We start from the raw sequence: 10,773 nt of genomic DNA on the forward strand, positions 1-10,773 counted from the left end.
CCCGTCCCGTCTCCTGCCGCTCTCGTGCTTTACTTATTAATAGGATTTTTCTCTGGTCGTCACCTCCGTGCTGTATTCGGAGCACAACCAGACCCCCATGCTTTTTCCAAAAGAAAACGGGCAGGATTGTAGCTTGTGTGAGGCCGGTGGGTAAGAGGAGGTGGGTAAGAGGTGCCCCCCCGCGCTGGGGGATGCTCCGGTCCTGCTGTCGCGGCTGGAGGGGAGGAGAAGCATGGCAGGCTGCGCAAAACCCACCGCACCTGGCAGCGTCGCCGCCCCGTAGCACGGTCTTGGAGATTTGGGAAGCGCTGGGTGTTGTCTGGGCTCGGTTTTGGTAGGAAATTTAATTTAGAAAATTAAAAAAAAAAGGCTTTTTTAAAGCTTTTTTAAATCCTGCAGACCTGTAGTTATTTCTGGGCGAGAAACCAAACCTGAGAAACATCTGGCTCGTAGCTGAGAAAAGTATTTATTTGGTAAAACTTTTTTTCTGCCAAAGGAAAAGGCAGGAAAAGGGTGTTTTTCTTCTTACAAAAATAGAAGAGGATTAAGTGGATTTTGTACTCGAGGGTTGCCATTATTAGAACTGGAGCAGAATAAATACAAGAGGTTGCTCAAAAAACAAGTAGGTCTTTTGCCAGTAATAAATAAGGATTAGGAGCAAGGTTTCTTTTTACTCGGATGTTCACGATAACTAAGAAATATGAATATATTCTGTGAGTTCGGGCAGAGGGTTGAAGGGCACCAGCCGAAGCTCAGCCCGCAGGGGACCCCGCTCTGCCGGCCGCTGGCCGGGCGGTCCCGGCCCCTTCCCTTTCCAGCCCCCCGTTCCCTGGTGAGCGGATCAGGGGCTGACACCGCTTTCGTTGCTGAGGAAAATACCTCCTGCCGCATCCGACAGCCGGAGAGCGGCGCGCACAGCCCAGCAAACCGCTCACACGCGACCGCTCCTTTTTATCCCCTTAACCCCTCTATTTCCTGTGCTTATTCCTCCCCAAGTGACCCCAACCTCTCCCTCCTTCGCCTCCTCCCCAAAACATCCCGTAAGAAGCCTCCAAATGTCCCTCCCCATGTCCCTGGGCAGTGACCCCGCCTTGGGGGACCCGGAGCGCCGCTCCTGAGGGTGCCCCGCGCCGGGTTTCACGCTGGGTCCGTGGGGCTGCGTCTCCCCCGGGACACCCGTGGGAGGGTGTTCATTCCCTGGGTGTGCGTAATTTGGGTGCCCCCCACCCTCGCCCCCATCCTTTACGCAGACGAGCTGCTCTCGCTCAACCGGCAGCATCTCTCCAACCCGTCTCCTCTGCCCTTCCCCAGGCAAAGCCAAACCGGCGGCCGGAGCATCCCCCAGCACCGTCCCCTCCGTCGGCACCTTCAGCCACGCCACGAGCCAGCAGCCGCAGACGTTGGCCCCGCTGGCCGTGCAAGCCACCCCGCAGGTAACTACCCCGCAGCCGCGGAGCGGGACGGGAGAGGGCCGGGGTGGAGCGGGGGGACACAGCGGGGGCCCCTGGGGAAGCGTCCGCTTGCTGTAGGCAAACCCCAAGGGCAGAGACGACCGCTCGTGGCGCGGAGTGTAGGACCTACACCCCGAACCAAGGCGGTTTCCCTCTGCTTGGCGCCCTCACCAAGGGCCTTGTGCCACCGAGGTGCTGCCAGAGGCGCGTCGGGTGGTTTCGCGAGGGCGGGGGGGGATCCCCCCGCCCCGTCTCCCCACGGAGAGGGGGCTCCGCGGAGCTGGGAACCCAGCTGCTGAGATGGGAGGGACCCCGGGCCGCCCGGCCGCCGGGTCTGCGCGCCCCTTTACAAAGACTTATGCTCCGCTGATGCTATCTGCAGTGGCGTTGATTTTTGTTCTTTTTTAAATCTTGTTTACTTTTGCAGGTCTTGACTCAGGAAAACTTAGCAACAGTTGTGACAGGAGTAATGGTTCCAGCAGGGACAGTTACTCAACCTCTTCTTATCCCCATCAGTATTGCAGGTCAAGTGGCAGGTCAGCAGGGGCTGGCTGTGTGGACATTTCCTACAGCAACGGTCGCTGCCCTTCCCGGATTGACGGCTGCTTCTCCTACAGGGGGAATTTTCAAACCACCTATAGCCAATTTGCAAGGTAACCGGCGCTCGTCTGCTTTGCAGCCTCCTTAATTCGTCCTCCCCCAGCTCGTGCCGAATCCACGCCGTCCTCTCCAGGAGGCGTCCGAAACGGCGTTTAGTTTGGGGGACTCGTTTGCGGCTCCCCGAGTACAAAAGGTGCCAGGAGCGTGGTGGGAGAAGGGGAGGGCAGGATGAGGACGGCGGCAGGGAGGAAGGCAGCGCACAGGGGTGGGATGTGAGGTCCGGGTTAGCTCTGGGCCTCTGGGTACGGCACCCCGTTGCAGCGGGTGTGTTTCTGTCGGTGGGGACACCTGCGGGCACGAGAGCGGGGGGTCAGTGCCCCTCCGGCAGTGCCCGGGGCAGGGTTGTGCCCGTCCCTGTTAGAGGGAGTCATCTCCTCTCGAGCTCCCGCGAGAGAAGGAGCCTGTCCCAGGAGCGATTCGTACACGGTACGAATCCCACCGTCTCGGTGGGCCCCCGAAGGTGCCCCTCACCCTCTGTGCCGGCAGCAGCACCTGGGTTGAGTTAGACCCAGCGCTCCAGCCGGGCAGGACGAGTCCCGCTGTGGCGGAGGGGTTCGGCTCCGGTTCACGGGAGCTGGGGGGACCTTTCGCTCCAATAACACGAGCATGCGGAGATGAATCACCTGGCGCTTTGGTTCCCTTTGGGAAGGGACAGGGAGAAGTGGGGCGGACACCGAGCTCAGGGCCTCGCCGGCGTCCCTGTCTCCCCCCCGGCTCACGCTCTCTCCGTCTCTTTGCTTTGCAGCCGCCGCCGTACTGAACACAGCCATCCAAGCGCCGGTGCAGCCTGCCCAGCCGCTGCAGGCTGCCGTCCAGCCCCGGCCCCCCCTCCAGCCCCCCGGCATCTTCCCCACTACGCCCGGCCAGCCCCCCATCCTGCCACAGCCCGCCGCAGCGCCCACGCCGCCCGTGGCCAAGCCGTTAGAGACGCAGACCCAGATCACCGTCCAACCTGCCGGATTTGCCTTTAACCCTGGCATAGTAAGGAGCCTGGCAGCCCGCGGCGTGGAGCCGGGCGAGATCGGCACCCGCTCGCCTTTAACCGGCGCCTTACGTGGCCGCGGAGCCGCGAGAAGTCGTGCTTCCCCAGGGACGAAGCGCTCTGATTCAGCCGTCATCTCCCGGGGGATGACGCACGATCCTGGCCTCAGTTTCCCCATCCCTGGCGAACGACGAGCGACCGAGCGGGCAGCTTTGCTTTAAGCAAAATCTAAAGGATGGATTTAAGGACGTCCAGGGGCCGCATCCCATCACGGCGGCGAGGCGGGAGTCACGCTGCCATGGGAGCGGGGGTGGCCGGCCGCGCGCGGGGGGACGCGGTGGCCTGGGGTGCCTCCCGCGTCTCTGACCCCCGGCTTTCGGTTCTCCGCAGATCAGCGCGGCTTCTCTCGGGGGCCAAACCCAGCTCCTGGGCTCCTTGGCAGCCGCCCCTGTGATCGCAAACACCATCTCCAGCGTGCAGGGCATCACAGGCCAGATCCTGACCAACGCCCAGGGCCAGGTACCGCTGGGGAGGGACCTGCTTTGGCAAACCCACCCCCGCCACCGGCTGCCCCCCGCCCCGCCGTTGTTTCTCCTGGAGAAGGAGGAGACGGACGCAGCCGGTGTCCCCACGCCGGGGAAGGGTGTTTGCAGGGTGCAGCCCCCACCCAGCCCTGGCTCTCCTCCCTTCACCCAGGTGATCGGGACCCTGCCGTGGGTGGTGAACCCCCCCGGGATGGCGGCAGCCAGCCCTGCCCCGGCCGCTCTGCCGGCCCAGAACCTGCAGGTACAGACAGTGACGCCCCAGCTGCTGCTCAATGCCCAGGGCCAGGTCATCGCCACGCTGGCCGGCAGCGCCATCCAGGCGGCCGCCATCAAGAAAACCGGCACCCCCGACCCCCCCGCCAAGAACGAGGTGAGCGGCGGGCACGGGGCTGACGGCTGCGTGGCCAGAGGGCTGGCAGCGTCCCCGGCTGCGTGGCTTTGGGAGCACGTGAGCGGCGGGGACCCGGCTCGTGGCTCTGGCACCCGGCCACGTTGTTTGGGAGCCTCTGAGCACCTTTGGGACCCAAAGACACGGTGTTGGGACCCGGCCACGTTGCTTTGGGGGCACATGAGCACCTTTGGGACCCAAAGACACGGTGTTGGGACCCGGCCACGTTGCTTTGGGAGCACATGAGCACCTTTGGGACCCAAAGACACGGTGTTGGGACCCGGCCACGTTGCTTTGGGAGCCTCTGAGCATCTTTGGGACCCAAAGACACGGTGTTGGGACCCGGCCACATTGCTTTGGGGGCCTCTGAGCACCTTTGGGACCCAAAGACACGGTGTTGGGACCCGGCCACGTTGCTTTGGGGGCACATGAGCACCTTTGGGACCCAAAGACATGGTGTTGGGACCCGGCCATGTTGCTTTGGGGGCACATGAGCACCTTTGGGACCCAAAGACACGGTGTTGGGACCCGGCCACGTTGTTTGGGAGCACATGAGCACCTTTGGGACCCAAAGACATGGTGTTGGGACCCGGCCACGTTGCTTTGGGGGCACATGAGCACCTTTGGGACCCAAAGACATGGTGTTGGGACCCGGCCACGTTGTTTGGGAGCACATGAGCACCTTTGGGACCCAAAGACATGGTGTTGGGACCCGGCCACGTTGCTTTGGGAGCCTCTGAGCATCTTTGGGACCCAAAGACACGGTGTTGGGACCCGGCCACATTGCTTTGGGGGCCTCTGAGCACCTTTGGGACCCAAAGACACGGTGTTGGGACCCGGCCACGTTGCTTTGGGAGCACATGAGCACCTTTGGGACCCAAAGACATGGTGTGGGGACCCGGCCACGTTGTTTGGGAGCACATGAGCATCTTTGGGACCCAAAGACATGGTGTTGGGACCCGGCCACGTTGTTTGGGAGCACATGAGCACCTTTGGGACCCAAAGACATGGTGTTGGGACCCGGCCACGTTGCTTTGGGGGCACATGAGCACCTTTGGGACCCAAAGACATGGTGTTGGGACCCGGCCGCGTTGCTTTGGGGGCACATGAGCACCTTTGGGACCCAAAGACACGGTGTTGGGACCCGGCCACGTTGCTTTGGGGGCACATGAGCACCTTTGGGACCCAAAGACACGGTGTTGGGACCCGGCCGCGTTGCTTTGGGGGCACATGAGCACCTTTGGGACCCAAAGACATGGTGTTGGGACCCGGCCACGTTGCTTTGGGGGCACATGAGCACCTTTGGGACCCAAAGACACGGTGTTGGGACCCGGCCGCGTTGCTTTGGGGGCACATGAGCACCTTTGGGACCCAAAGACATGGTGTTGGGACCCGGCCACGTTGCTTTGGGGGCACATGAGCACCTTTGGGACCCAAAGACACGGTGTTGGGACCCGGCCACGTTGCTTTGGGGGCACATGAGCACCTTTGGGACCCAAAGATGTGGTGTTGGGACCCGGCCACGTTGCTTTGGGGGCACATGAGCACCTTTGGGACCCAAAGACATGGTGTTGGGACCCGGCCACGTTGCTTTGGGGGCACATGAGCACCTTTGGGACCCAAAGATGTGGTGTTGGGACCCGGCCACGTTGCTTTGGGGGCACATGAGCACCTTTGGGACCCAAAGACACGGTGTTGGGACCCGGCCACGTTGCTTTGGGGGCACATGAGCACCTTTGGGACCCAAAGACATGGTGTTGGGACCCGGCCACGTTGCTTTGGGGGCACATGAGCACCTTTGGGACCCAAAGACACGGTGTTGGGACCCGGCCACGTTGCTTTGGGGGCACATGAGCACCTTTGGGACCCAAAGACATGGTGTTGGGACCCGGCCACGTTGCTTTGGGGGCACATGAGCACCTTTGGGACCCAGGTGTGTGGCGCTGGGACCTGGCCACGTTGCTTTGGGAGCCCATGAGCATCTTTGGGACGTCACCCCGTGGGGCATCCTGCTTTCTGTGGCCACCAGATTTCTCTGCTGGGATGGGGAAGACCAAGCCTCACCGTGGCGTGAGCAGAGGTGCTCGTTGCCCCCAAACCTACGTGGCGGGACACCCCAAACCCAGTACAGAGCTGTCACGTCCCCATTCCCAGCATGGAGTGGGTGGTTTCCAGTGTCACCTCTCTGTCCCAGCCTGTCTCACCTCCACCATGAGCAAAAGCAACGCTGTGGCCGCTCTCCTGCCATGGCGCGGATGGGGCCGGTGGGCAGGGAGCAGCCTGCCCGTGGCGTTGGAAGAGGGGGAGCCCCTGCTCTGGGGGTGCTGACCCTGCCCTCTGCCCCAGGTGCAGCCCATCCAGCCGGCCCCGGCTCTCACCCAGCCGGCCGTGGTGATGGCAAACCCTGCCCCAGTGGCAAAGGCTTCCTCCGCGCCCGTCCCCATCACCTGCTCGGAGACCCCCACCGTCAGCCAGCTGGTCTCCAGTGAGTCCCTGGGGGGATACTGGGGGGGTGCCGGGGACTGGGATCCCCTAGGAAGAGGTTTACCGGGGTCTGGGATCCCCTGGGACGGGGAGAGGATGCTGGGGGGGACGCTGGGGGGATGCTGGGGACTGGGATCCCCTGGGAAGAGGGATACTGGGGTCTGGGATGGGGGAAGGATGCTGCGCACCTGCACCCTGCATCCGTGGGCGTGACCGCCAGCACCCGGCCTTCGTTCGGGCACCTAACGAAGTGATGCTCATTAGTGGGGGGGGGAGGCGGCTCTGTGGCCGTTTCACGGCAGCCCCCGCGTCCCTCCGCCGGCAGAGCCCTCGGCTCCCAACAGCAGCGCGGAGGAGGACGGGATCAACCTGGAGGAGATCCGGGAATTCGCCAAGAACTTCAAGATCCGGCGCTTGTCCCTCGGCCTGACGCAGACGCAGGTGGGACAGGCCCTGACGGCCACCGAGGGACCCGCCTACAGCCAGTCGGCCATCTGCAGGTACGGGGCCGCGGCCTCGGGGCGCTGCAGAGCCCTGCTGGGGCGCGCAGCCGCGGCGCCGGAGGGCAACCGGGAGAGGAAGCTTGGAGAAAGGGAGGAGGATTGGAAAAGAGGAGGGAAACTGGAGAAAAGGAAAGTGGAGAAAAGGAGGGAAATTGGAGAAAAGGAAAGTGGAGAAAAGGAGGGAAATTGGAGAAAATGAGGGAAATTGGAGAAAAGGAGGGAAATTGGAGAAAGGGAGAGTGGAGAAAAGGAGGGAAATTGGAGAAAGGGAGAGTGGAGAAAAGGAGGGAAATTGGAGAAAAGGAAATTGGAGAAAAGGAGGGAAATTGGAGAAAATGAGGGAAATTGGAGAAAAGGAGGGAAATTGGAGAAAGGGAGAGTGGAGAAAAGGAGGGAAATTGGAGAAAAGGAAAGTGGAGAAAAGGAGGGAAATTGGAGAAAATGAGGGAAATTGGAGAAAAGGAGGGAAATTGGAGAAAGGGAAGTGGAGAAAAGGAGGGAAATTGGAGAAAAGGAAATTGGAGAAAAGGAAATTGGAGAAAAGGAGGGAAATTGGAGAAAAGGGAAGTGGAGAAAAGGAGGGAAATGGGAGAAAAGGGAAGTGGAGAAAAGGAGGGAAATTGGAGAAAAGGAAATTGGAGAAAAGGAGGGAAATTGGAGAAAAGGAAATTGGAGAAAAGGGAAGTGGAGAAAAGGAGGGAAATGGGAGAAAAGGGAAGTGGAGAAAAGGAGGGAAATTGGAGAAAATGAGGGAAATTGGAGAAAAGGAGGGAAATTGGAGAAAGGGAGAGTGGAGAAAAGGAGGGAAATTGGAGAAAAGGAAATTGGAGAAAAGGAAATTGGAGAAAAGGAGGGAAATTGGAGAAAAGGAAATTGGAGAAAAGGAGGGAAATTGGAGAAAATGAGGGAAATTGGAGAAAAGGAGGGAAATTGGAGAAAAGGAGGGAAATTGGAGAAAAGGGAAGTGGAGAAAAGGAGGGAAATTGGAGAAAAGGAAATTGGAGAAAAGGAGGGAAATTGGAGAAAAGGAAAGTGGAGAAAAGGAGGGAAATTGGAGAAAATGAGGGAAATTAGAGAAAAGGAGGGAAATTGGAGAAAGGGAGAGTGGAGAAAAGGAGGGAAATTGGAGAAAAGGGAAGTGGAGAAAAGGAAATTGGAGAAAAGGAGGGAAATTGGAGAAAAGGAGGGAAATTGGAGAAAAGGAAATTGGAGAAAGGGAGGGAAATTGGAGAAAGAGAAAGGGAAGTCAGAGAAAAGGAGTGAAATGAGAGAAAAGGAAGAAAAATAGAGAAAGAGGGGAATTGGAGAAAGGGAGGGGAATAGGACAAAGAGAGGAAAGTTGGAGGGAAGGGGAGGAAAGGAAAGTTGGAGAAAGGGGAAAATGGAGAAAAAGGAAAAGGGAAAGGAAAATTAGAGGGAAAGGAGGGAAGTGGGGAAAAAAGGAAAATCTGAGAAAGGGAGGAAAATCAGAGGGGAAGCGTGAGAAAAGGAGAACTGGAGAAAGGGAGGAGAATTGGGAAAAGGGGGAAAACGGGAGAGAAGGAAGATGAGGGAAAGGGAGGAAGACTGGAGAAGAGGAGGAAAGGGGAGGGAAGGAGGGCGGGTGGGGTCGCTGCCCGTGGGGCTCCTCACCGCGGCGCTGCTCCCCGCTGTGGTCTCGCCCGCCAAAGGCAGCGGTGCCCCGGCCCCGTCACGGCGTGTGTCCCCCCATGGTGTCCCCCCCCAATCCTCGCCACGTCCCCGAGGTCTTCCCGGTGCCCGCCGCAGGTTCGAGAAGCTGGACATCACCCCCAAGAGCGCCCAGAAGCTCAAACCGGTGCTGGAGAAGTGGTTGAGCGAAGCCGAGCTCCGTAACCAAGAGGGGCAACAAAACCTGATGGAGTTCGTGGGGGGGGAGCCCTCCAAAAAGCGGAAGCGCCGTACCTCCTTCACCCCCCAAGCCATCGAGGCTCTCAACGCCTACTTCGAGAAGAACGCCTTGCCCACCGGCCAGGAGATCACCGAGATCGCCAAGGAGCTCAACTACGACCGCGAAGTCGTCCGCGTCTGGTTCTGCAACCGCCGGCAGACCCTCAAAAACACCAGTAAACTCAACGTCTTTCAGATCCCCTAAATGGGGGACGGGGACGGGGACGTGTCCCCCCACCCCCACCCCATTGTCCCCCCCCCGACCTCCTGCCATCAGCACTTTCACCACCGACTCTGTCCCCCCTGGCCCCGCGGTGGGTGCTGGGGTCTCCACCGCCCCACCGTGCCCATAGGTGTGTCCGTGTGTCCGTCTGTCCCCTCTTCCTCCACATCACACATGACCTAAGCGTGTTCACGGCGGCTGTCACGCCTGCCTCGTGCCTCCTGCCTGTAACGTTGCGTGGTGACGGACCCCCTGCCTGCACACACCGCCCGTCCCGTCCCCCCAAGTGTGTGACCCCCCCAAGAAAAAGGAGTGATTTTTGGGTTTTGGCCGTTTTCCTGTGTTTCCGAGGTAGCGTCACGGCTTGCTAGGGGTGAGCCCCAGTTTAATTTCAACCCCCCTTTGATTTTGGCGGTCCCCCGCCTCGTGCCCGCCGGTGTGAGGGGCTTCTGGGTGCGAAACCCATCCCCCCCAGCCATGGGGACATCACCGTGGGTGGGGACTTCACTGGGCTCCCCACCATCGTCCCCAGAGGGTTTTGGGGAGGGGACACGAGCCCCATAATGGAGGCAGTGCCCCCTCCCCGCCTCCCCCCACCCCAACGTGGGGGCCAAGCGGGTTGGGGGCTCCATCCGTCGCCCCCCCCTCTTGCCTGGAGAGTGCTGGGGAGAGGCGATGGCTGGAGGGGGGAGGCTGGGGGGACGGGGAGGGGAGGCCGGTGGCCCCGCCAGGGCACACGGCAGACTGATGCACTTGATGTAGTGGTGTGAAATAAACAGTATTTTTCTTTTTTCTTTTCCTTTCCCCTTTTTGCCGGACTGGGGGGGAAGGAAGAGCGGGGTGTGTGTGGGGGTCCCTACTCAACCCACCTAGTCCCAGACCCTGCGGGCTGCGGAACGAAGGCTGCTCTTGGCACCCTGCTGTGGCTTCCCGTGCCACCAGCACCTGGGTTTTCGGGGAAGCGGCTCCGAGGATGGAGCTGGGCCGGCGTCGTTCCCTCCATCCCCGCTGCAGCCCCGGGAGGGGCTGAGACCCGCGCAACTCAGCGCACGCATGATCCGGGGCCGGGACTCGAACCCGCCACCCTCCGGGAGGGACTGCGCGGACCCGAGCGCCCCGCCCCCCGGCCAATCCCCGCGCGGCTGGCCGGGCGCGAAGCTCTCCATTGGCTGCCTCCCGCCGCGCGTCACCCGGCGGCGCGCGGCTGCCATTGGCTGAGCGCGGCGGCGGGGCGGGGCCGCCTCCCCTCTGGCGGCGGGGGCGGGGGGTCCGGGGCGCCGCCGCCTCCATCTTGCGGGGGCCGCGGCCCGGGGCGGGAGCGGCGGGGCCGGGCCGGGGGGCTCCGCGGCGGGGCTGGGGGGTGCAGCCCTCGGGGAGCGGCTCTGGGGGTAGCGCCGAGCCTCGGGGGCAGCCCCGTGACGGGGGGTGGCCTTTGAGGGGGGCCAGGACGGCCCCTTGGGGACTCGGCAGGGCCTGGGGTGTCCCCGCGGGGGGCGGACCCTTGCGGGGGTGTAGGGCCTGGGGGTGCAGCCCCTCGGGGGGTTGTAGGGCCTGGGGGGGGTCCCTGGGGGTGCAGCCCCTTCGGGGAGAGCAGTAGGGCTTGGGGTCCCCTGGGGGTGCAGCCCTTTT

General features: G+C 61.6%; 1 protein-coding gene across 3 annotated transcripts in view; it reads left to right on the forward strand.

Moving 5' to 3' along the window:
* POU6F1 (POU class 6 homeobox 1) overlaps window positions 1-10,252 on the forward strand; it is a 28,412-nt gene extending 18,160 nt beyond the window's left edge. For all 3 annotated transcript variants that reach the window (XM_064474298.1, XM_064474297.1, XM_064474299.1), the window contains 8 exons: window positions 1,312-1,433; window positions 1,879-2,104; window positions 2,857-3,092; window positions 3,484-3,612; window positions 3,790-4,008; window positions 6,373-6,511; window positions 6,836-7,010; window positions 8,781-10,252. In XM_064474298.1, the coding sequence (XP_064330368.1) occupies window positions 1,312-1,433; window positions 1,879-2,104; window positions 2,857-3,092; window positions 3,484-3,612; window positions 3,790-4,008; window positions 6,373-6,511; window positions 6,836-7,010; window positions 8,781-9,126 (1,592 nt within the window). In that variant the 3' untranslated portion in view covers window positions 9,127-10,252. The remainder of the gene's footprint in view (window positions 1-1,311; window positions 1,434-1,878; window positions 2,105-2,856; window positions 3,093-3,483; window positions 3,613-3,789; window positions 4,009-6,372; window positions 6,512-6,835; window positions 7,011-8,780) is intronic.
* Window positions 10,253-10,773: the final 521 nt, after the last annotated feature.

This window comes from Phalacrocorax carbo, chromosome 27 (genome assembly GCF_963921805.1).
Source record: "Phalacrocorax carbo chromosome 27, bPhaCar2.1, whole genome shotgun sequence".
Lineage (NCBI taxonomy): Eukaryota > Metazoa > Chordata > Aves > Suliformes > Phalacrocoracidae > Phalacrocorax > Phalacrocorax carbo.